The sequence below is a fragment of the Drosophila obscura genome, unplaced genomic scaffold (assembly GCF_018151105.1).
Source record: "Drosophila obscura isolate BZ-5 IFL unplaced genomic scaffold, ASM1815110v1 contig_180, whole genome shotgun sequence".
Lineage (NCBI taxonomy): Eukaryota > Metazoa > Arthropoda > Insecta > Diptera > Drosophilidae > Drosophila > Drosophila obscura.
In genome coordinates, this window is record NW_024542768.1 from 790,635 (window position 1) to 817,483 (window position 26,849).

Consider the following 26,849-nt stretch of genomic DNA (forward strand, 5'->3'; position numbering starts at 1 on the left):
TCCCTAAAATAGTGGTTCAATACAAATGGTACATAAATCCTAATGCTTTTGGGTGATAAAATGTGCAATAAAAACAACAGTGGAAATTTTATAGAAATCAGGGTTTATTTTTCATTTTAAAACTTATCAATAAATCAAATAAATTGTGTTAAATATTTCACATAACTTTTCCTTTCAAATATGAAAATCCCAACGAAAATATTTGCAATAGATATTTTCCATGAGATATTATAACTAAAATGTGCAAAAATAACTCGGAGAACATTTTTCTTTGTGACTTAATTTTAAATTCTGGCAGCGTGTTATTTGGCTCCTTTTCGAGCAGCTGCCTTCCTCTGGTTGTCTATCCATGTTTTTAGTTGGGCTGGTGTTCGGCTTTTTAAATAATTAGACCGCTTTATAATGTTGTTGCACTCTTGCAGCGATGGTAACTTTTCTAAAGACATGACATCACCCAGAGCCAAAGTGATGTTAAATCTTTCCTCAATATAAAGTGTATGACTATTTAACAAGAGTAACAGTAAGAGTAACAAACTTACTACTGCGACGTTTTATAGGTGTAATAACGTTTTCTGATTCCGATTCAGTCTTGGAATCTTGGTACTCTGAACCAGAATCCTCAAAAGGGTCGCCTGCAAACTCGATAAGATATTTATATAAATTGCTGTTTTGCTGTACTGATGATTTTAAAAATACTTATATTCAAATATTAGTAACCAAGTAGTATTAAATGATATTTTAATATGTAGAAACTATTTTACCTTGTATTTGAGATGATTCACTGTCGGTTTCATTTTCCGCTTCAGGATCATTACATTGATTATCAGCTGTGAATAAAAGAAATAGTTTTAAGTATACTTAGTTAGCATAAGTAGCAGTACACGTATGGGTTAAACTCAAATCTATTTATTCATGCAACTATAAATTAAACATGCGATCATTTGAAAAGTTAAATCTAGGTCATACAAAAATTTATAGGATTCTGGTAAGACAAACACGGGAAGACAAAACACATTTAGAAATAACGATACGCCCCTTTCCATTGAAAGGGGGAGTGTAAATACGTATTATTAAACAGAGACATCCGTCTCCTTCGATATAACTTTATTCAATGTATTTCTGATATTCTTACAGTTATAGCTTAAGCTAAGGCCGCGCAGCTGCGCTGCCAGGAATGCCGGCAGCGGAGCGGCCGCATTTATATGTTTGTTATATATGCCCAGCGCTGTTGATAGCGGGGGGCGCGAGGGGAATATGCACATGCTTGTGTGGATCATATTCAAGTGCCGTCGGCTATGCTATACATGCCGACGCTGCACTAATGTAGTACCAGGCATATATGTGTGATCGTATTTCGTCGCACTGAATATGCCTGGGAATGTTTATTGCATAAACACTGCAACAAAGTGTTACAGTGTGTTCCCTTTTAAGTACTCTTGGTACAGTGGGTGTTTGGCTATTAAGAGTTTTTAATAGCCGTTGAAAATCGTTTGACTTAAAGAAAAAGGTCTAGCGTTTCAATGAGAAATGTACAATTAATTTTTATTGGGAAATAAAGTAGGCGTTAGTATGAGCGATATAATAAAGCGATGCGATTGATACGAAGATTATCTCTCTACTGGCTACAAGGGCACATGGGCCGACTTGCCAGCGCCCTATGCAGCAAGTGTTAAAGAGAGCGAAAACGAGCGATGAAAGGAGAGCAGATCGGGGCAGATGCTAAGCCGCGCACGAACGTCATATGGAACGAGAGAGACCAGCTTAGATGCTGCAACTGCAACAACAAAGCGAAGAAGGCGAGATAAAATGAAAGAGCGGCCGCTGCCGTGCATATCATAGGCTGATTAACAGTGATTGGTACAGTGCAAATAATGAACATAATTATTTAGGCTGCTTGACCCGACATACACCCCCCGTTGGAAGCCTGACTTTCAACAGCATCTTTAAGGGGAAGCAGACACAGCTTGTTAACGGCTCGCTTGGTGATTCCAGTTGCAGTCCTCAGCACAGCGACTCGGGCGACGCCATCTCTTCCAGGTAGTAGTTCGACCACCCTCGCTAGTGGCCACTTCATGGGAGGTAGATTTTCATCCTTGACGAGGACCAGGGCTTTGACTGCTAAACTCGGCTTCTGAGTTCGCCACTTTGAGCGCTGCTGCAGTGACGTGATGTACTCCTCCTTCCACCGGGACCAAAAGAGCTGTTGAAGGTAAGAAACGTGCTGCCAGGCGTCAAGGCGATCGAAGTTTAGCTTCGTGACATCAGGCTCAGCGAATGAAGCAGGAGGGCCGCCATTCAAGAAATGTGCTGGAGTAAAGACGTCAAGATCGGCAGGACTCTCTGAAATGGGAACTAAAGGTCTTGAATTAATGACTGCCGTGATGTGGCATAACAGCGTCCGCAGCTCGTCAAATCCAAGAACCGAATTGGCTATTGCTCGATAGAAGTGGTACTTGGCCGTCTTCACTGCGGCTTCCCATAGGCCACCAAAGTGAGGCGAGCGCGGCGGGATGAAGTGCCAATCAATGGACTCAACCAAACAGAAATCCAGAACCGCCTTCTGATGATCGTCGCTGAGAAACAGGCGTCTTAGCTCCACGAGCTCGTTCCTTGCACCGACAAAATTGGTTGCGTTGTCTGACCAAATTTGCCGTGGCTTTCGTCTGGTGCATATAAAGCGCTTTAGGCCGTGGAGAAAAGAGACTGTCGATAGATCCTTGATCAGCTCCAGATGAACGACCTTGGTCGCGAAACAAATGAGGACGCAGACGTAGCACTTGATTGGAGCCTTGTTGCGTGCCTCCGGCTTGTAGAAAAACGGGCCACAAAAGTCTACGCCTGTGATCTCAAAAGCGTGAGAACCGTCTAGGCGCTCTTTTGGAAGATCCGCCATGATGTGCTCCAATATTCTAGGTTTCGTTCGAAAACATCTCACGCACTTGTTTACGGCCTTGTTAACTGTCTTTCTCCCCCCAATAGGCCAATATTGGGATCGAATTAATCCCAGTAGAGCTCGAGGACCGGCGTGTAGATTCAGCTCATGAAAGTGAGAGATTATTGCGAGAGTAAGCGGATGGCTGCTGGGCAAGATGATGGGATGACGGCCATCAAAATCCAACGAAGAATTCTTCAGCCGACCATCAACTCTGAGGAGTCCAAAATTATCCATGAAAGGGCACAATGATGAAAGTGAGCTGGATGAGGCGACCACTCCCCTAGAGCGCAGTGACTTCATGTCTTCCCAGAGCTGCGTACGCTGGACCAGCCGCACCAATAGCTGGGTTCCACGTTCAATGTCAGAGACGGTGAGTCCAGGGCGCCGAATCCGGTTGCAAAATTTGTGAATGTAGCCAAAAACGCGTTGCAAAGAAGCGAATGAGTTCGCATACTTGGATTTGGCTACAATGTCCAAGTAGGGTGATTTGGCTAAGAAAACCTTACGACGCAGCTCCAGGGTTGGCTTATCAGGCAACACCGTAGCTGGCCAGTCATCTGAAGAGCCGCAAAGAAAGGGAGGTCCATGAGCCCAAAGGGGTGACTCACTCAACTCGATTGGTAGAGCTCCTCGTGAAAGAATGTCGGCCGGGTTCAAATCTGTGGGAACATGATGCCATTCCATTTTTTCAGTCAGTTCCTGTATCGTTGCCACTCTGTTTGCGACAAATATATTGAATCGGGATGGCTCGTCCCGAATCCAAGAGAGCGCAACAGCCGAATCACACCAACAGTAGCACCTTCCTTTGAAGACACTCATTCCTGCTACCTCAGATATGAGCCTAGCTAGCAATTCCGCTCCACAAAGCTCCAGCTTTGGTATGGTTAGTGTTTTCAATGGAGCAACACGAGATTTTGCGCAAAGTAAGTGACTGCTGGATCGCTGACCCTTCGACACAACATAAATACAGGCACCATAAGCCTCTATGCTCGCGTCGCAAAATCCATGAATTTCTAACTCAGAGTTCGGAATGAGCACAAGCCGAGGAAATTCATAACGCCGAATCTGGCCAAAACTACTGCATATTTCCTGCCACGAGGTGTTGAGTGCGGATGGCAAGCTTACATCCCAGGATAACTTCTCTTTACACAACTGCTGGAGAAAGATTTTTGATTTTGTAATGATAGGCCCAGCTAATCCGAGGGGATCGTAGAACCGAGCTATTGTTGACAAAACGGAACGCCTGCAGGGACGCGAAGATGACTGTAGGGCCGAAAACGAGAATAAAAGCTGATCAGAAACCGGATCCCAGGCAAGTCCTAAAGTTTTGGTGAAATTGCTGCCATCGTCGAACTTTAAAAAGGTTTCCTTGTCCTGTTCCAGAACTCCATCGAGCACAGCAGGCACGTTCGAACACCATTTCCTCAACCGGAACTGACCTCTCGACAAAATTCCAGTGGTTTGCTCACGAATGTGGATAGCCTCTTCCTGAGAGCTGGCTCCAGATATCAAGTCATCGACGTAAAAGTCCCGGCAAAGAATCTCAGCCCCAACAGGAAACGCTACCTGCTCATCCATTGCCAGCTGATGCATCGCCCGCACTGATAAATATGAGGCAGGCTTCGTCCCATAAGTAACGGTGTCAAGCTTAAACACACGCAAATCCTCTTGCATAGAATTCCTCCACAGAATACACTGCAAGTTACTATCCTCGGGTGAGACCCTTACACACCGGTACATCTTGCAAATATCTCCCGTTATCGCAACTGCATATGACCGAAATCGAGTGAGAATATGGAAAAGCTTGGGTTGGATTACAGGGCCGGCCATTAAGACGTCGTTCAGGGAATAACCGGATGAAGTTGCTGCGGATCCATCGAAAACGACCCTCAGCTTGGTTGTCGAGCTATCTTCCTTTCTGATGCAATGATGAGGCAAAAAGTAGCGGCAGCAGCTGATTGACTCGGCAGGAACCAAAGACATATGACCTAGATCAAGGTACTCTTTTATGAAAGCAGCATACTGAGATTTCACATCAGGGCGACGATCTAACCTCCGCTCAAGAGATAAGAATCTACGTTGAGCTTGTTGATAAGATTCTCCCAAGAGATCCAAGTTATATTTAGCTGGCAGCCGAACACAATAATCGCCAGTTTGTAATCGCTGGAAATGTTGAACAAAGTGAGCCTCACAATCTAGCTCTTCTTTCGTAGACCTTACAATGGGCTCCATGCAATTTTCTACCTCCCAAAACCGTCGAAGCAGTACCTCAAGTCGCTCTTCTAGGTTACTATTGTCAGCAACTGCGGCCGCAGCACGCGACACAATCAAAGAAGATCCCTTTACCGGAGAATAACCTCCAGACACGACCCATCCCAAACGAGTTTTCTGAATTGATGGCAATCCTGGCAGTAATTTGACCTGACCAACACAAAGAAGCTCGTAGAACAGACTGGCGCCAATTAAAAGATCGACACGCTGAGGTCTATGAAACTCTGGATCAGCAAGAGGTAGGTTTGCTGGAATGTTCCAGTCGTGAGTGTCTATTCCGTAACTTGGTTGACGATCGGTTATGTTAGAGGCTACAACAGCAGTGATGAGAGTTGAGTAGTCCGTCGAGCGAGAGTGCAGGCTAATGTTGACCGAAAATCCATCCGTGACGAAGTTTGAATCACCTATTCCAGATACTGCAGTCGATGATTTTATTTTTCGAAGCTGAAGCTGATTTGCAAAACGAGAGGTTATTAGGTGCAGCTGAGAGCCGGAATCAAGCAAAGCTCGGCAGGGAACGAGGACTCCTGAACGATTTTTAACCAAGACTGTTGCCGTGGCTAACAGAACAACATCATTACTGAAACCTTGGGCAATAAGAGCAGCAGAGGTAGACGACGAAGTAGACGGTGCAGTGGCATTAAGAGACAACGTGGGTGCAGAAGTAGATGTTTGAGTGCTGACATTAGACGGCACAGACGGAGATAGAGTTTCAAGTGCCACTGATTGAGTTTGGACTGCAGTAGCTTCAGGATTACCGAAGTGCAAAAGAGTGTGGTGCCTGCGCCCGCAGATACGACAGCTGCTCGAGCTGCATGTAGTCACCCGATGACCTGCTTTGAGGCAGTTTAAGCATAGACAGAGTCTCCTGACTTCCTTAAGGCGATTCGCAGGGGACAGGGCCTTGAACTTCGAGCAATAATGGATTTCGTGAGCAGTTTCACTACAAAGAGCGCATCCCGATGAGCTGTGACTTGTGGCAACAAGTGCGGATCTAGAAGGGTTAGTTTTTGTACTTCTTCCCACCTGACTGCTCGGCGCATAAGTTGCCATAGCGAAATCCACGGTTTCCAATGTCCTGCATCGTTGTTCCAAGAACGAGGCCATAGATTTCCCACGAAGGAATGAGATTGACAAAGGCTGTATCTTCTAAAGTTTCCTCCCACTTTGCTTGACTTGCTGGATCCAGTTTCCGTAGAAGCACCTGCACGATTATGCATCCAGCGATCTGCTCAGGAGTACCCCAAAGTCTGCAACGCCCGCATATGAGCGTTGAACTTGTCCGAAATCTCCCAAAGCATAGCCACTGACCCATTCTCCACAGCCTGGAGCCCCAGGATCTCAGTAATGTGTGCCTGAAAGACCAACCGTCGATTATTAAATCTCTTTTCCAATAATTCTAATGCCATGTTATAGTTGCCATCCGAGAGTTCTAACGATCGAATTGTCTCCAACGCCGAATCACGCAAGCAAGATCGCAGATGCTGAAACTTTTCAATATTGGATAGGTCCGGATGATTGTCAATAATGGTAACAAACATAGAATAAAAATCTGACCAGTTTGCATACCCTCCGCCAAACGTTGGCAATTGCAAAGGCGGCAGGGACTGTCCACGGCGAGGTGGAGGCTGCGAACAGGCAAATCCAGCAGTTGCATTTGTTCCAGCCAACGTGGAATGAGAAGGCATCTGATCCCTAGTCCTGGCAATTTCACGACAAATTGACGGCTTCAACTCTCGGAAAAGTGTTTGAAACTTGTCGCGCAATCCACTGCTAAATTCTCGACAATCCAATTCTTCGAGCTCGTTCTGCACGGTTTTGAACGTGCCCTGCAGCTCCTCGATCTCCTCCAACCTTACCACGAGCATATAGTAGTCGCAAGCCGACAATTCATTTCTCCCAAGTGGCACTCAATCTTTTGAGGCCTTCGCACAATTCCGATGCCTTCCGCTTCAGAAAAATCACCCTGTTTTCCGCAGCGGTAGTTATACTGCCGTTTGAACCATCCAACTCCATAGCAGCGACGGCGTTAGAAAAACGTTTCTAGCGGGAAGATGAACAACAAAGAGTACCGCGCAAGTGACGGGAACGAGCACCGCAAACAAAACGTATATGCTTATATGCAAGAACGGCTGGTGTATATATATGTGGTCGATGACACGCACTTGAAGCCGCGGGCAAACGACAATAACGAACAACCGGCAATATATGGCAATGTTTGAATGTTTAATTGTAGTTTGTGATTGCACGAATATATTAACTAATGCACAATCACGTCGGGGTCACCAAATGTTTGGCTATTAAGAGTTTTTAATAGCCGTTGAAAATCGTTTGACTTAAAGAAAAAGGTCTAGCGTTTCAATGAGAAATGTACAATTAATTTTTATTGGGAATTAAAGTAGGCGTTAGTATGAGCGATATAATAAAGCGATGCGATTGATACGAAGATTATCTCTCTACTGGCTACAAGGGCACATGGGCCGACTTGCCAGCGCCCTATGCAGCAAGTGTTAAAGAGAGCGAAAACGAGCGATGAAAGGAGAGCAGATCGGGGCAGATGCTAAGCCGCGCACGAACGTCATATGGAACGAGAGAGACCAGCTTAGATGCTGCAATTGCAACAACAAAGCGAAGAAGGCGAGATAAAATGAAAGAGCGGCCGCTGCCGTGCATATCATAGGCTGATTAACAGTGATTGGTACAGTGCAAATAATGAACATAATTATTTAGGCTGCTTGACCCGACAGTGGGTATTGGCTATATATATGCATACTACATCTCCCTCCTTTTGAAAAATAAAGTAATATTTATGAAGTTATTTTATAATTTTAATATGATAGTTATTTAGAAAAATATATTTAGAAAAAGAAAAATTTTTTTTTTTTTTTAATTAAATGAATTTAATACTAATACATATATATCCCATAGTTCAAAATAAAATTTTTTTTTTTTTTATAGTAAAAAAGGCCGGCAAAAATCCTCCAGCTGAACCCTCCCAGAGGGTGCCGGCTGGGCAATGGGCACTGCATTATCCCGAATCGGGTAATGCATTGCCGCTTGCTCTGTCCGGGGTAATGCAGTGTCTAGCCAAGGCCAGGTCCAGGTCTTCCCGACCAAAAATTTGGGGGAACTGAACCATGGCCACGGCTGGAGGTGCCTGGCGGGTAGGCATAAAAACGCTAGGGGGTGGTCCCCCCGAAAAATATTAACCAGCATGGACCCTCTGGGCCAACAATGGAGCGGACGGAAGATAAAGCAAGGGTTGGGATGTCAACCCAAACGTCGGTGGAAAGCGTGGCTGCTACCACGGCGGGCACGGGGAGGAGCAATCCTCTCTGCGTGTCGCCAGCGGCCACACCTCTGATATGACGGGAGCAGGTCATATCAGTTGCAATGCTACTGCCACAAAAACGACTCACTCCAGGTTGAGCCGCACAGGTGCCGTGGTCGATACAGATTCGGACCTGGAGAGCGTGCTCTCCGTAACCAAGACGGAGGAAGACAGCCTTCTCCGCTCCCCGGAACCAGGTTCCAGCTCCCCGCGTAGGGAAGGGCAGAAGCGTTCCAAGGAGGGGTTGAAGGCGAAGGCGCATTACAAAGCGGCCCTCAAGATCGTGGGACGGCTCCAGGGCAAGAAGGACCTCTCTGAGGAGGAGAAGGCCAAAATGACCTGGGCCGAAGGACGGATAAAGGAGGGCCGGATGCACTTCTCGCAGATGCCGCAGATGAAGGCATCGACGGAGGGATTTGCCAACAAGGTGGAGGAGAGTCTCGCCACCAAAAGGCAACGCTCGACCGAGAGTGCCAAGAACGACACTCCGGTGAGCAAGCGGCAACGCGGGCCCAAGGTGGCAGCCCCCACACCCAAACAGGCGAAACGTCCCCGAAAAGCGAAGGTCAGTGAGGTGACCAAACGACATTTAATCGTGGCACTCATAGACCGGAGCGAAGAGAATGGCAAAATAACGGCGGCGCGGTGGAAGACGGTGCACGCGCGGCTCGTGGATGCGCTGTTCGCCAGAATGGAGGAGGACCCAACGGCCCCCATGCCCACGTTCGATGGTGCAGGGTGGCTCAACGGGGTGAAAATACTTAAATGTATGGACGACCCCACACTCAAGTGGCTGACGCAAACGGTCTGCCAACTGGAAGCGTTGTGGGGAGGGGGCCAAGCTGGAGGTGGTGGACAGGGAGCTAATCCCGTCCATACCAAAGGCAAAGGTACTCTTCCCCATCGTAATCCAAGGGGACCGTGCGCTGAAGCTGCTACAGAGGCAGAACCCCGACGTGCCAACGGCTAACTGGAAGATTCTGCACATCGGGAGCCCACTACCCAACGAGGGGGGCCAGAGTGCGATCATCCAGATCAGCAAGGAGGCAGAGGACCTGCTATACCCAAGATTCGGGAAGATGGCGTGGGGGATGGGCAGTGTTTACCTGCGGTTGAGAAAGCGCCACCCCGAGGACAAAGATGCGCACACTCTGCAGGCGGGCGAGGTGGAGAAAGACATTGGTCTGGACAGCATCGTGGAGGCCGCACAGGGTCTTGCGCTGGACTCGGAGGAAGAGGGGGAGGACGGTGACCTGACGGTAGTAGTCAACCCGTCGAGTGGAGCTGAGCCAGACGCACATGGTGAGTGTGCTGCAGCTCAACCTCCACAAAAGTAAAATTGCGTCGGCGGAGCTCCTCTTTGCCATGGAGCAAGGGCCCGCCGACATAGCCTTAGTCCAGGAGCCATGGGTTGCCTCAGGCAATGCTGTGGCCGGGCTAAAGTCCTCAAATTTTAACGTATTCTATACACCATCGGTAAGCAGGAACAGAACCGCCGTACTCGTACGGAAGGGAATCCATGCTCACCTTATGTCTCATTACAGCACTGACGATCTAACCGTGGTGATGCTAGAAAGCAAGGAAAGGCGCCTGATGGTAGCCTCCTGCTACATGGCACACGACAGGCCGGCTCCACCTGAAGAGTTGATGCACCTAGTGGCGGAATCCAGCCCCGAAGGACCAGCAACTTCTCGTCGGCACGGACGCAAACGCACATCACAACGTGTGGGGAAGCCCCGACATCAACGATAGAGGTGAGTCCCTCCTAGACTTCATACTATCAACTAACCTAGAAGTAGCAAACGTAGGAGAGGAATACACCTTTGTAGGTCCCACCTCTTCAAACGTGCTAGACTTAACACTCGTAGCGGGAACAAGTACGGTGGTATCTGGCTGGAGAGTCCTTGAAAGACCATCCTTCTCAGACCACAGGTACATCCAGTTTAAGTGCGAATTTGAACACTCTCCGAAGATAACTGTCTATAGAAACCCCCGGAACACAAACTGGGAAAAGTTTAAAAAGACAGTTACCTCGAAGCTCGCGAATCGTCCGGGCACAGTGAAATCCCCGGAAGACATAGAAACGTCCCTAGAGACCCTATCGGTATGCAGCCCTGTGATAGTCGCACGCGCGTGCGCGTTTCACCGATCCGGCAGCACCCCATCAGGTAAGCCCGGCAGGGGGCGCGTCAGAACGCGCCCGGTCCAGCAGAGGGCGCCAGAACGTGCCTGGGCCGGCAGAGGGCGCCAGAACCCGCCCGGTGTAAAGGCGCGGGCGGCCGTTGAAATTCAAACTTTAACGGCCGGGTTTACGAGAGGTCGCAGAGGGGAATCTTTCGTTGGGGAAGAAAGGGGGAAGTGTGAGGAATGATGTCCTCACACGCATGGACCCTAAGGGGTTAAGAGCTATCCCGGTGGCCGGATAACCGGATAACGGCGAATTGCCTGGGAGGGGCTCGCCCAAAGGAGGGGCAACGTAGAGAGCCGCGATCGGAGGGCGCTACCAGGGAGAGCAAAGGAGCGCGGAAGAGAGGCGGGACAATGGGATCGGGCCGGCAGTGGTCCAGCGCATGACCTTTTATGGACATGCGATCACGCCACCAGCTGGGTCCCGTTGCCAAGCAAGTGGAAGGCAGAAGAGAGGCGGGATAGTGGGATCGGGCCGGCAGTGGTCCAGCGCATGACCATTTATGGCCATGCGATCACGCCACCGGTTGGGTCCCGTTGCGAAGCAGGGAGAGCATCGGACGAGCCGATGGAAAAATAACGCCGACGACTGGAGGGAAGTCCCGTTGTTGCCAGGCAGCGACGAGGCGGCCGTGCGCCAAGGAGGAAATAAAAGGAGGCGCGCGACTTCGGCTCGAGAGAGTCAAGTGCGGAGAGTGCAAGTGCGTGTGACAGCGAATATCGAAGAGAGTCAGAAAGTTACCCAAAAAGCATCAAGAGAAAGGACCTGGTGTACCGCTCGCGCTACGGAAGGATCCAGTGAGAGCGAACGTGTCGTGTGCGAACCGAGTACGGCGGACTTGGGCTTAGCGCTAAGAGTCGTTGTCGTACTGGTTCTCAGAGCCGACAGTGCCACGCTTGGGGATCCCGAGGAACGGCGAGTGGGCAAGAAGGACAAATCGTGACAGTGAAAGCGTCGAGAGGAAGGAACTCGTGTACCGCTCGCGCAACGGAAGGATCCAGTGAGAGCGAACGTGTCGTGTGCGAACTGAGTACGGCGGACTTGGGCTTAGCGCCAAGAGTCGTTGTCGTACCAGTTCTCAGAGCCGACAGTGCCACGCTTGGGGATCCCGAGGAACGGCGAGTGGGCGAGAAGGACCAAACGTGACGGTGATCCCAGTGCTAAACCAAAGAATAGACTAAGTTGTCGTCCTTAAGCGTACTTCCTAAGATACTAATAAAGAACTCGTGTGTAAAGAAGCCAACCAAGTCTTTCTGCTTTGTCCCCCGGGCAACACCCAAATTCGTTGCAGCGAACCCACCGGCCGCTGAGTACGCCAAGTGCACACAAGGCGGACCAAACCGGTTCGTTACAACTGGCGCCCAACGTGGATGCGTACCACGCATCGTGCCCACCCTCGAGAACGAAAAAGAGGACCAAACCACTCTGGTGGAACCGGGACCTATCGCTCCAAAGAAACAACCTCAAAGAATTCTTCAAAATCGCCAAACAGGCGAACGAGGATATGATCAATGAGGAATACAAAACCCTACTCAGGGAGTACAAGAAGGAAATACGCAGGGCACAAAGAAACTCGTGGAGGAACTTCTGGTCCAATATCGAGAAAGTCCCAGAAACAGCTAGACTTCGGAAGCTGCTATCAAAGCAACCCACCATACAGAGTCAGCTGAAACGAGAAGATGGACAGTGGACTGAGGGCAGTGAAGAAGCCCTAACAGCACTAATGGAAGCTCACTTCCCAGGATGCACCGAGGTTGCTGACGCTACAACGCATCAGGACCTAGCAACTGAGGAAGAGCATCCCCCAACAGGTCTCATATCGTCTAAGAAAATCCACTGGGCTATAGACTCCTTTGCGGGTACAAAAGCACCTGGACTAGACGGTATATTCCCAGCCATGCTACAGGTGACCAAAGACGTGATCACCCCATGGCTCTCTGCAATATACTCAGCTTGCCTGAGCACGGGCTATATCCCTATTCAATGGAGGACCTCGAGGATTGTCTTCCTTCCAAAGGCAGGAAAGTGCAGCCATATGAGCCCCAAGGATTACAGACCGATAAGCCTCACCTCCTTTCTACTCAAAACACTAGAAAAGCTGCTGGATCTACACATCAGGAATGATGTAGGGAGACTGATGTCAACCAACCAGCATGCCTACACCAAAGGGAAATCGGTAGAGACGGCACTGCACTCGCTAGTAGCCACCATCGAGAGAGCCCTCCATAATAAAAAGTATGCTCTAGGAGTGTTCGTAGACATATCCGGAGCATTCAACAACGTCACTACGAGCGCTATTATGGACCGCCTAGAAGCGACCAATACACATCCCGCAATCAACCTCTGGATAAAGAACCTTCTAAGTTGCAGACGGGTGCAATCAGAGTGGGGCACCGCTTCCATGGTGAGGGGGGCGCATAGAGGCACACCACAAGGTGGGGTCCTGTCGCCCCTCCTGTGGAACCTGGTGGTCGACGACTTAATAAAGAGATTCGAGAGGAGAGCCCCAAAAATAACAGCCTATGCAGACGACATAAGCATAATTATTACGGGAGTATGTCCATCGACCCTCAGCTCCATAATGGAATCAACACTCAGGGAGATATGTGAGTGGGCAGGAAAAGTAGGACTCAGTATCAACGCGGACAAGACGGACCTCATTCTCTTCACCAAGAGATACAAGGTACCGGCATGGATCCCCCCGAAAATTGAAAAAACCAGTCTGACCCCTAAAACACAAGTCAAATACCTCGGCATAGTACTGGACAGCAAGCTGGCGTGGAGACCCAATGTAGTGGAGAGGGTGAAGAAGGCCACCATTGCGCTATATGCATCCAAGAAGATGCTCAGCAGCACATGGGGCCTGTCACCTGCTTTAATGCACTGGATCTTCATATCGGTGGTGCGACCGACTCTGCTGTACGGAGTCTTAGTGTGGTGGCAAGCGACAGAAAAGAAGACGTATAATAAGCTTATGGAAAGGACCCAGCGGCAGGCACTGCTCTGCATTACGGGGCGCTGAGGTCAACCCCAACAAAAGCTCTCGAAACCATAATCGGAATCGACCCCCTGGACATCCACGCTCAACTGATTGCAGCAAAGGCGGCACAACGCTTAGTAGCGTCAGGAAACATGTCTCTACAGGGATTCGGGCACAGTTCAATTGGCCGAGACATGACCAGTATATCTGACTACATTATCCCCCAAACTTGCCTGGACGTAAACACAACCTCATTTATGGGACCCGACGACTGGAAAAGGGGTCGGGACCAGACCCAACACATCAACATATACACGGATGGCTCCAAGATGGAGGAAGGAGTAGGTGCGGGCATATATTGTACAGACCCTGAAATAAGGCTGTCCTATAAGCTACCGGACCAATGCAGCATATTCCAGGCAGAAGTCTTTGCCATACGGAAAGCGGCGGAGGTTGCTCGATGTACGGAACGCCCACATAATGTGATCAACCTGTTCGTGGACAGCCAGGCGGCGATAAGATCCATGCAGTCGTCAGCGGTCAGTTCCAAAAATGTCCTGGCAAGCAGGGAGGCATTAGATTTCCTAAGCACGACTAAGTCAGTGCGGATCTATTGGGTTCCCAGCCACCAGGGCATCGAAGGTAACGAGACAGCAGACGTACTGGCTAAGGAAGGCGTCGGGCTGGCAAACGAGAGGACTGAGAACGTGCCTGTCCCCCTCAGAGCGCTCCAAAGCGATCTAGAAAGGAGGGCACACGTAAAGGCCAGCAGCAGGTGGAGGAGAACCACCAACTGCAAGATCGCGAAAACCATGTGCAAGGAGAGCAATGGTAAACTCAGCCAATACCTACTACACCTACCACGGAAGGACTGTAGGATGCTAATTGGTATACTCACAGGTCATTGCCTGGCTGCAGCACATGCAGTCAAACTAGGCATCACCAACAGTGACAAGTGCAGGAAATGTGATGAACCTGGGGCTATCGAAACCCTGGAACATCTAATCTGCCAATGCCCGGCCCTCTCAAGGGCAAGAAACATACATCTTGGCAGCCCGGTACTGGCATCGCTGGAAGATGCATCCAAGAGGACGCCAGCGAAACTCCTTGCCTTTGCAAAACTCTCCTCGATCCTCACGGATTTCAAAACCGCGTAAAAACACTCAGTAGGTCCATACGCACCAATCCGGACAACTAAGGGCCATATTGGCCTATGCGTGGCCCCGTGAGGGCCGTCCGGGACAACCTAACCTAACCTATAGTAAAAAAGATTAAAAAGATTTGATATATTTCTATGGATATACTTATGTATGGCCATACTAATTCTATCTATGAGTAAAAAAGTTTTAGTCTATCCTTATGTACTTTTTGTTTTTTGTCTTTTATATTTGAAATTGTTATATTATCATTTTCTCCTATACTATCTACCTTATATGGTCCAGTATATTTAAAATCTAACTTATGACCTGTTTCATTTTTTAATAAAACCTGATCTCCTATTTTTAATTTGAAATCCAAACAGTTTTTATCGTAATTAATTTTTTGTTTCTGTTTATTAGATTCTATCATTAATCTTGCTCTTTTAAAAGCTTGTTCTAGTCTAAATTTTGATTCTTTAGCGTAATCATCTATATTATAGAGAGGATCTATTCTATCTATGCTATTAAAATGTATTGGTAAGTTCGAAGTCTTACCGAAAACTAATTCATATGGACAATAATCATGTGCCATAGAGGGGGTTGTGTTGCAGCAATATACGAAGTATTGTAGCCATACATCCCAATCTGTTTTATCAGTTGAGATGTATGAGCGTATGAACTCATTAAAAGTTCTGTGGCTTCGCTCCACGGTTCCTACAGTCTGGTGATGATGTGCAGTGGATGTTATATTTTGAATATTTAAGTTTTTACATAAATCTTCAATTATTGAATTTTTGTATTCCGTTCCCATGTCCGTAATGAACGTCTTCATTGGACCGTACTTTAGAATAAAATCTTCAAATATAGCTTTAGCTACTGTTTTTGCACTTTTGTTATTGATTGGTATGGCTACAAGGTATTTTGTCAAATCACAGATTAAAGTGACTGCATATTCGTTTCCTTGTTCTGATTTAGGAAGTGGACCGATCGTATCCACAATTACCCTATCAAACGCCATTTGTGGTGTTTCAGTTATAGTCAATGGGGTCTTGGTATGTTTGGTTGTTTTGGACTTTTGGCATTTGGGACACTTTCTCACATAATTTTTAATTTGACGTGTCATGTTTTTCCAATAATAATGCCTTCTTATTTTCGCTAATGTTTTAGCTATACCTGTGTGACCTCCTTGGATTGGATCATCATGGAATGTAGACAGTATCTCTTCTTTTTCTTTATTTTCTTTTATTGTGGTCACCGGCTTGAGTAGCGCTACTCTTAAATTCTTTAATATTTTATTGCCCTTGTTCTTAAAAGAATCTATTGAAATGTTCTCAAAGATTTCTTCGCTCGGTGCCATTTTAAGTTGGCTGATGTTATTTATACCGGCTTCTTTTTCAAGCCTTTGGAAAAATTGACCTAAGTCGAAGGTTCCATTAGTATAAAGGTCGCTAACTTTAATTCTTACAAATATCTTTTTTTCCCATGTTTAAAGAAACACTTAGTCGAAGATAAATGTAAGGTCACTACTTTTTTAACATCATCATTTTGTATGACGTTGTATATATTGGGCTTTGAAGAGATCGATTGCTTTTGCAATTCTGTGTTTGAACCTGCGCAGGTTTTTTGTCTACTTTGTCGCCTGGTAGTGACTTTCAGGACTTTATGTTGCATATCTTTGAGTTCTTTTATATTAATACGCGAAAGTGCGTCTGCTTTTCTTTAAGGAATGGAATGCGTGTTGGCATTCACTTGACCATTCAAAAGGTACATTCTTTTTACATAATCTAGAAAGATGGAAAAGATGTTATATTTCTGAATTTTCTTCAATTTCAATTTGGTGGAAACCTGACATTAAGTCAAGGCATGAAAAGTATTTAGCTCTGCCCAGTTGGTCTAGAATATCATCATTTCTGGGGAGCGGAGAGAGTTGTTTTTTGTTGATTTGGCGATAGTCAATTACTAATCGCCATTTCTTTTCTTCCGAATTTGGTAATGATTTTTTTTTTGGAACTAACAAGAGTGGGCTGTTATACTCGGATACAGACGGTTCTACGATTTTGTCATTTATTAATTTCCCTACTTGTTTTTGAATTTCATCCACGTGGCTGTGCGGGCTTCTGTAGTTTTTAATGTAAATTGGTTCATCATCTTTAAGTCTTAATGTTTGTTTATACAAATTATTTGTCGCTAATGGTTCGGTTTCCAGTCCGAACACATCACTATACTTGGTGCATAATTCTGTTAGTTGACTTTTGAATTATTCTGGAAAATTTTTCTTTAATTTTGAAAGTACTTGTTCGCTTCTATTTAGGATTAGTTGTATGAATGTCGTAATCTGTTAAATTTTCATATTGGAGTTTGTTTACTTTGACCAATTGGTCGAAATTAGTTGTGTTTAGAAGGCGAATGTATACATGTTTGGATGTTGATATTGTGTTTGCAACATAAATTCAATTCATTTAATGTATTAATGTCTATTTTCCGAATTACTTGGGATCTGGCTGGCAGAAGAACTGTATTGTTGCCGGCACTATATGTTATCGGAACATAAATAGGATAATTTAAATTTTTAAGTCTAATTATAAACCAGTCTTCACTTGGTTTGAAATCTAATTGACAATTGAATATTTTAATAAAATCAATGCCTATTATTCCATCACACGGTATTGAAAAATCTGAATCTACTAAATGAAATTCGTGTGGAATAATATATTTTGTTGATTGAAGTTCTATTGAACTTGTTCCTTGAGATTTTATTACACCTTGGCCTATGCCTTGGATGTTTATAATTTTGTCTTTTTGAATTTTGAAATTATCTGAATTTGTTTTTAAAAGTGAGATATCTGCACCAGTATCTATTAGGAATGTGAGTTTATTTTCAGTTGAATGATTATAAAAAGTGACAAATATATTAAGACTGTAATTTACGGAATGAATCTTTGCATTTACTGGTGTTCTCCTAAAGGGTTCTGAGAGTTTTCCGGCGTATTTTGGCCTATTCTTCCTCCACGGCTATTGTAATTATTGTTGTTTTTACCGCCTCGGTTGTAATTGTTGTGGTTGTAATTTCTGCCACGATTATAACCTCGGCCTCCTCTATTATTGTTGTTTGCACCTCGTCGATAATACAGGACAGTGTTACTTTGACCTGTTATCTCCGTGCAACTATTGACAAATTTGGAAACGGCATCATTCATATTTGTGAATGTGCCTGCCTGCATGATAAGTTTTACATTATCAATTGAGCAATTTTGGGTCATAGCTTTTACAGCTGTTGTTGTGCTGTATTTGTTTGCAAGTGATTGGCTTAGACCTTCACTGATATAGGCGCCTTCAAGGGCCTTTGCCAGTTTTTCCCCCTCTTGGGTGTATTGGTTAGACGTTTTGTTTTTCTGTTGCAGATTAAGAAGCTTAGCAGATACAACTTCTACCGATTCTCCTTTTACTGCATTTGATAGTTGCGTAATGATTGCAGCAATGTTCTGCTCATTACTTATTAAATTTCTCGCATGGCCTTTTAGCTTTGTTTTTATAAGGCTTATGGCTGTTAGCTCATGTGTGCCTTTTAAGGTTTCTAATAGATTTAAAGAATCTAGAAAACTTTGTAGATTTTCCGGCTTACCGTCAAACTCTGGTATCAGAGATGTGGCTAGCTTGATAAACTCTACAACTGTTTGTGCCATTTCAGATATTGTTATTATTTCCGGTTTGGTTTCGATTGGATCGCTTTCCTCCAGTGTTTCAATGTCACTATCAGATTCAGCGTCGCTTGGTTGAATTGATTCGTTTAATTCTTTAAATTGGTCGGGATCAAACTCCGCCAATTGATTTAGACTATCTGGCACGTTTATCTGAATGTCGCCTATTGCTGACAGTAATCAATCTTGTGTTTAGGGATTTTATTACCCTTAAACATTTACTATTGTGCTCAGATGTGAATTTATTTTCATAACTATTTACTAAGGTAACTATATTATTGTATTCCCTTACTAATATTTCTATATGGTTTTTTAGTGTTTCCGCTTTTATAACTGCATCTCTATTGATGCATTTGTAAGATTTATCAAATTTATTCCGAAATGTGTCTATTTGTTTCGCAATTTCTCTCCATTCCATCCTTTTACTTTTACTTTTACCATGTAGTTGCTATACCTAAATCTTTCGAAATCATGATCTGTTTTATCCTTATTCATTTTTAGATCCTATCTAAGTTATTTGCCCTACTCATGTATCTTTTCTTGATAATTTTATTATGCTTAACATAGATTGTAAGCAGAAATTGTAAAACGTTTACGATCGTTAAGATCAGCAACAAAAGCCATAAAGCTTGAATACCATCTGTGTGATCAATAATTTTGACATTATTGACCACGTTGGCCGTATTGTCTTTGGTCTGACTATCGTCAGACCCGAACCAACCCATGGTTGTATATTTCCGCTAGTCGGGTTTGAAAATTTAATTTGAAATTGAAAATTGAAAATTTTATTTTTGGAAATGCAAAAAAAAATTTGAAAAATTAGGGTATATATGTATTCGACTTTTTTTTTTTTTTTAAATTTTTCTTTTTGAAAATGTTAAGATAGAAAATTTTAGGTCATATGGCTGATTTACATTTGTTTGCTCGATATAATTTCAATATCAGCCATATGTTGTTAGTTAAAGCCTTTCGATAAAAAAATTGGTTAGGTTTTTTTTTTCAAGCAGCGTTTTCACGCAGCAGCTTGAGTGGTTTTAATTAAAGTTAATGGTAAATGAAGGCAATGGCAAATGAATGCAGCCTTATTTACGTTACTTTGCTCTTGCAAAGTTCCTTTTCTATCTTTTTGATCTCCTCCTGGTGTTTGAAGGTAGAACTTAATGGTAAGGCAAATTGGGGCATTCGCAATTATGCAGCCCGTTTGCGTTGTTTCGCACCAGGGCGAAGCTGCTCATCTATGTGTTGAAGACGATCTGTCTCCAGTTTGTTTCCAACGGTGGCGTAAGTGGCGACAGGCCTCTCACGCGTAATTTTCGCCGCTGCAGTTGTCCGGGGCCTATGGGCTCAGGCGATGCCGGTGCCGGTCATCGCACAGGTCATTGATATACGCTCTATGTAGCGTTGTCGGTGCCTTTTCAGGTCTTTTTCTTCTTTTATTTTTCTTGTTATGTAATTTTAAGGGACAGGTTTTGTCGTTGTATTAACATGCATTTAAATGTATTTTTGTTTTTTTTTTTTTCATTTTGCACCGATTTTCTGTCTGCTAGACAGGGGGCCATCCCAATATGATTTTCCCATATTCACCGATTTTCTGTCTGCTAGAAAACGATCAGCACTGAAGAATCCACTTCTGCATTTTCTCGGAGGGCCGTTGCTTCAGAGACACGTTCAATGTTTATTTTCAAAGTATTTTTTTTTTTTTTTCTTTTTAGAAAAGTATTTTTTTTTTTCAAATGTTATATTTTATTCCGACTTAGACAGCCCATTTAACACTTGCACTTGCGTTTTTCTTTTTATTTTTGTTGTTTGTTGTCTGCTGTCTCCGTTTGTTTCACATTTCATACTTGTTCACGGTCATTTGGAAGTGTATTTTAAATGCACATTTTCTTTTGTTTTTGCGTGAAAACTGTTTTTGCAGAATTATTTTTTTGGTCTCATTGTCACGGTCATTTGGAAGTGTATTTTAAATGCACATTTTCTTTTGTTTTTGCGTGAAAACTGTTGTTGCAGAATTATTTTTTGGTCTCACTGTCACGGTCGCCATGTAAATACGTATTATTAAACAGAGACATCCGTCTCCTTCGATATAACTTTATTCAATGTATTTCTGATATTCTTACAGTTATAGCTTAAGCTAAGGCCTCGCAGCTGCGCTGCCAGGAATGCCGGCAGCGGAGCGGCCGCATTTATATGTTTGTTATATATGCCCAGCGCTGTTGATAGCGGGGGGCGCGAGGGGAATATGCACATGCTTGTGTGGATCATATTCAAGTGCCGTCGGCTATGCTATACATGCCGACGCTGCACTAATGTAGTACCAGGCATATATGTGTGATCGTATTTCGTCGCACTGAATATGCCTGGGAATGTTTATTGCATAAACACTGCAACAAAGTGTTACAGTGTGTTCCCTTTTAAGTACTCTTGGTACAGTGGGTATTGGCTATATATATGCATACTACAGGAGACACAAACCTTCACTTTGTTGCTCAGTTTCTACCTCACTTTCAATATTAATAGCAGCCATGAGCATTTGAGAAACTTCAGTAATTTCGGCAACTGTAGCAGGGACACCGTATATTTCCTTGTGTATATCTTTATGATGACACATAAAGTTCGCCAAACGGTCTATTTGTACGTCTTCTACGTTCAGCATTGAGGTATACGTTGCTAGATGCTTTCGAAGCATTGTGCCTCTCAAGGCTTTTGGACAAACAGCACCGCATTCATCAGAATATTTTTTTAAAATTGGGCACGCCCGAATATATTTTTTAGCCAAGTTACCAGTATGTGGCACATTGAAAATGTAGTCATTTGTACTTTTTACACCAGCGTCCTAGCGATATTTTAAAATAGTGTCAATGCAGAATTTATCAAACGGTGTCAAAACGACAGGCACCGTTCTATTTAATTTTCCACGAATGGTGATTCGGGAATATTTTTTTGCAATTTGTTGTGTTTTTGTTGATAGTTTTTTTAAAATATCCGCGTCCATGTTCTCAGCTGCTTCATGAGATGTTTTGTAGTTTTCAATCGTTAGCCTTTCTATTTCACCAGCACGACGGCGATTAAAAATTTGAAGACTGACTAAAGTACTTTGGACCAAGGAACACCACTTCGCCAAATCGAATTTAACTTTCAAAACTGCTAGAGCTTCTTCGGATATTTTATTGACATGATCGAAAAGTTACTTAATGTCTTCTTTAGAAGGCAACATAATTTTGGTCGACCGTTTTTTTTTCGTCTGGTCTTCAATGTGTCGATGTGAACCTCCATTTCCCAAAGTGCTAAAAAATCCGAAACAATTTGTTTCTTTTCCATATCAAGGTTTTTTATACAAAAAGAATGAAATATTTTTGCGCATTTCTTTATTAAAGACGTTAAGTTAGTCGCCACCGAGGGCGTTCCGAAGAACATGAGTTCATTATCCCACTTAGCCACATTACGGATGCATTTAACAATGATGTCGTGATATTTGGGGGTCATTACTTCCTTAAGCTCATTTACTTCATTTTTTGATTGGCTTTTAGATTTTTTTAGATTACAGTTTTTGGAGTGACAGCGAATGGTAGACTTTGGAAAAAATCCGCGACATGATTTGCAGCATACCATATCTTCGGCAGTGTTTCCCGAATTAGCCCTTTTTTGACGAGTTAATATTAAAGTGCCACTGTTGAATGCTTGATCTGTGTTATGCAGATAGTCACCAGCTTTTCGGATTTTTTCGATCAATTTTTTTCTTTCTGCGTGAAGCTTTGGAAAAAGCAACATTTGTTTAACCTCCTTTTCATTTTTATGCATTACTTGCAGATGTCTTGCAAATTTTGTTTGAAGCTTTTTACAATACATACAGAAATGTTGCTTGCTCTTTCTTTGTTGAGAAATGGGAATTGATAATTTTCTTATATCATAAACAGGGGTCTCAGTAGATAACGATATAGACAAATCATTTTTACTATTAAGGCTTAAATTACTGGGCTCGAATGGCGAGACAAGTGTTTCAGACTGGGCATTAGATTTTAATGAGTCATTTGACCGTACCGTCGAATCTATATATATATAAAAATTATCAAACTGTCAATTCGGACACACTTAAAAACCACAAATTTGTTCAATATTGTAATTATAAAAAAAAGTTCAAGTTTATTCAACAAATACCTGATAGATTCATACTATTTACGAAAAAATCACTTACTTTGAATACCGATATTGTTTTTAAAATAAGGTGTGCTCTCATTGACAAACGAAACACCAGTTTCTGATCCATCCTCATCAACTGTTCCACGGTCTTCATTTAATTTATCTAAAATTAATAAAAATTTTAAAAAATCAGTACAAAATTACATTTTTCAAGTTAAGGAAGTGGTATACTTACTGAAAGCACCGACATCCTTTTCAAAATTAGGAAGGCTGTTGCCAAACGAAAAACCAGTTTGCGATCCAGCCACATCAACTGTTCCACGGTCTTCATTTAGTTTATCTAAAATTAATAAAAATTTAAAAATCAGTAAAAAAAAATATATGGCAGTTGTAAAGTTAAGGAACTGGTATACTTACTCGAAGCACAGACATCCTTGACAAACGAAACAATAGTTTTCGATCCAGCCACATCAACTGTTCTGGTTTTTGTGCGATCTCCATTACGTTTATCTGAAATGAATAAAATTTACAGTCCATTAAAGTTAGTTTCATAAACAAATGCAAAATGTCAAGAGCAGTAGTTTCAGTATAAAACGATAATGCTGAATAATGACAGGTGTCTTTAGGGTTTACAAATAAGATGTGCTTTAAATGAAATATGAAACAAATTTATTCGAAACAAAGCCGTTGATAACATTAAAACAGTTACTATGCCTCGTCAACACAATTGTCTCCAACAATTTGTATAAAATAAAAACTATGTAAGACCAAACTTAAAGAAAAATGTTTTAAAAAATACGAACACGCAATAATAAATAGTCTAGAATTTGTTAACGAAAGCTAAATAATGATTGATGATGAACTTCAACGTAACTTTTAAAAACTTGTTTCTTAAACAATGTAGTTAAAGCGTAACAAGCACATGCAAAAATTGCTATTGGTAAATTGTTTTTAAATATCTAACCATTATTTAGCTGTCGTTTACAAATTCTAGACATATTAATATTGCTTTTTATAGGATGTACACAAAAGGTCAACATAATTTGAAATGACATGAATTGTTACTTACCTAGCAGAGCTTCAACTTTGGTACTGCCGCCGCGTGTAACTTGAGGACATTGTTCGGTCAGTTCGACAGAATCTGAAATTTATAATATTATTATAAATAGTTTTACTACAATTTTTATTTTTGAAATGGCTTGAATTGTGAAATACCTAGCGGAGCTTCAACCTTGGTACTGTCTGGGCGTGTCACTTCTGGAAATTGTTCGGTCAGTTCGACAGCATCTGAAAATTATAATATTATAAATTAATTTATAAAAAAAATTTTATTTTTGTTACAAAAACGATTTTGATGAAATTTAACATATGACAAATTCTTTGTCCATAATTTTTTTAATTGTAGGGTCCGTCACTATGTACATATATGTTTATACCCACAGACAATAAGTGTTGACGAAATAACTATGTACGCATATTTTTATGCGCAGACAGACGAGAAACACGCGCGATTTTTTAATTGTAGGGCCCGTCACTATGTACATATGTATATGTTTATACCCACAGACAAGAAATTTGAACGAAATATCTATGTACGCATATATTTATGCGGAAAAAGACGAGAAACACGCGCGATTTTTCAATTTGTAGGGCCCGTCACTATGTACATATATGTTTATACCCACAGACAAGAAATTTGAACGAAATAACTATGTACGCATATATTTATACGCAGACAGACGAGAAACTCGCACGATTTTTTAAATTGTAGGGTCCGTCACTATGTACATATATGTTTATACCCACAGACAAGAAATTTGAACGAAATAACTATGTACGCATATATTTATACGGAGACAGACGAGAAAATCGCGCGATTTTTTAAATTGTAGGGTCCGTCACTATGTACATATATGTTTATACCCACAGACAAGAAATTTTGACGAAATATCTATGTACATATATATTTATACGGAGAAAGACGAGAAACTCGCGCGATTTTTCAATTTGTAGGGCCCGTCACTATGTACATATATGTTTATACCCACAGAAAAGAATTTTGAACGAAATAACTATGTACGCATATATTTATACGCAGACAGACGAGAAACTCGCACGATTTTTTAAATTGTAGGGTCCGTCACTATGTACAAATATGTTTATACCCACAGACAAGAAATTTGAACGAAATAACTATGTACGCATATATTTATGCGGAAAAAGACGAGAAACACGCGCGATTTTTCAATTTGTAGGGTCCGTCACTATGTACAAATATGTTTATACCCACAGACAAGAAATTTGAACGAAATAACTATGTACGCATATATTTATACGGAGAAAGACGAGAAACTCGCGCGATTTTTCAATTTGTAGGGCCCGTCACTATGTACATATATGTTTATACCCACAGACAAGAAATTTGGACGAAATATCTATGTGCGCATATATTTATACGGAGACAGACGAGAAACACGCGCGATTTTTTAATTGTAGGGCCCGTCACTATGTACATATATGTTTATACCCACAGACAAGAAATTTGAACGAAATAACAATGTATACATTTATTAATGTTTGATATTTTATTTTTAAAAGAACTCACCAAGATCATCATTAAACTTCCGGCATTTTATTTGTAAAGTTTTTTCGCTATCTGAAAAAATTTTTTTTTTAATTTCAACCAATGTTTAGTTAAATTTTAATGAAATATATGAACTTACGGGAAGCATCAATTATTTCAGCTTCAAAACAACCGCTTTTGAATTTAGCCAAACATTTTGCATTATTTATATTTTTAATTTTTTTGTCACTAAATACATAGAACTTTTGGCACTTTATTAAAAAATACATTTTTCAGGATCGATCGCTCTCTGTGAAGTTAAGCTTTCGTTGCATTGTGTGAATTAGCGTTGGCTCAAATAATGTTGGTATTATTATTTTCCAGCATCGATAAAATAATCTTAAACTCGATATTTTATTATGAGTAGAAATTGTAACGACAAAGTGTGACACTAAAGGTTTGATCAACCGGCTGCACCCCAGCCGTTTGTTCATAGATTTTTACAAGCGATACCCTAAACGACGCCTTATTAATGTTAATATCTAAAGCCAAAAATTCAGCCTAAGAAATAATTTGTTTTCGACTTTCCTGAGTTTTCAAAGTCAAAATTTCGGAAAAATACACCGGAAGATATTATCGAATTTGAAAGCTTAATATTTTCCAGACAAGCTGCAGCTACAATGTGTTTGGGCCCGATTTTCAGCTGCAAGTATCAGCTTTTCAGAATTGCAAAGTTCAATACAACCAGATGTAAGGTACTTTAGTTATGTAAAAAAAAGAAGCACTACCTCTTAAAAAAAACGAGTAAAAAATACCAGATTTAAAAAAATGTCTTTAAATAAAACGAGAAGGAACGTGTGAATCGCTTCTGGGGACGCGACTCTACTTATACCCGTACCCAGTCAGTATATACATTTTTGAGCTTATGATTTTTTAGAATTTTAAAATTAAAAAAAAAATTTTACATATTACATTTTTTGCTACATCTGTTATCTACATCTAAAATGTATATTTTACATCTAACATTTAGATTATAGATGTACCATTTATATTCTACATCTCCTCCCCACGGGGTTGTTTGCGCACTGAACGCGGCAGAGTGTGCCAGCGAGAGAGAGAATGAGTAGCGTGTCTTTGGCAGGGGGAGGCGGAAAAATCAACTGAAAATGAATTTCTTCATTTTGGCTATAATTATGATCTGATCTGATTCAGAATGCCGTGTTGACTAGTGTAATGGGACCAATGTAGGAGTATAGCCTTTCAAACTGTTGGGATTCCTCTTTTAAATAATAATATATGCGTAGTTAGTTTTAGTTTTATCAATTATATTACTTTATTTTGGCACAGCACACAACCACCATCACGAGATCAGAAAGAAAAAGAAAGAAAAAAAGTCATCCGCGTGGTTTACGTTTTTAGTGTTACCAGCAAGTGAAAACCTTATAATACTATAATGTCTATTTTTGGTATTTACTAAATTAACATTAGGGATATTCAATACGCCCCCTCAAAAATTGCATTATAAATCAAATCAAATAAAAAAAAAATTAAAATTAAGAATAACATGTTTTCAACTTATTCTATGTGGCTGGTGCTTGCTCATT

The 26,849-nt window shown here is 42.4% G+C and overlaps 1 protein-coding gene across 2 annotated transcripts; it reads right to left on the minus strand.

The window, feature by feature from the left end:
- Nucleotides 1-313: 313 nt before the first annotated feature.
- Nucleotides 314-26,603, minus strand: LOC121404032. Of its 2 annotated transcripts, none has more exons than XM_041592545.1 (11): nt 26,578-26,603; nt 25,406-25,568; nt 25,288-25,338; nt 23,898-23,969; nt 23,752-23,823; nt 23,100-23,192; nt 22,918-23,022; nt 22,738-22,845; nt 762-827; nt 540-632; nt 314-477 (listed from the first exon to the last, which is right to left on the minus strand). In XM_041592545.1, the coding sequence occupies exons 2-11, from the start codon at nt 25,533-25,535 to the stop codon at nt 437-439; spliced, it is 831 nt and encodes a 276-aa protein (XP_041448479.1). In that variant the 5' UTR covers nt 25,536-25,568; nt 26,578-26,603; the 3' UTR covers nt 314-436. The 2 variants fall into 2 exon arrangements, with proteins under 2 accessions (XP_041448479.1, XP_041448480.1); XM_041592546.1 differs by having other exon boundaries at nt 314-482.
- Nucleotides 26,604-26,849: the final 246 nt, after the last annotated feature.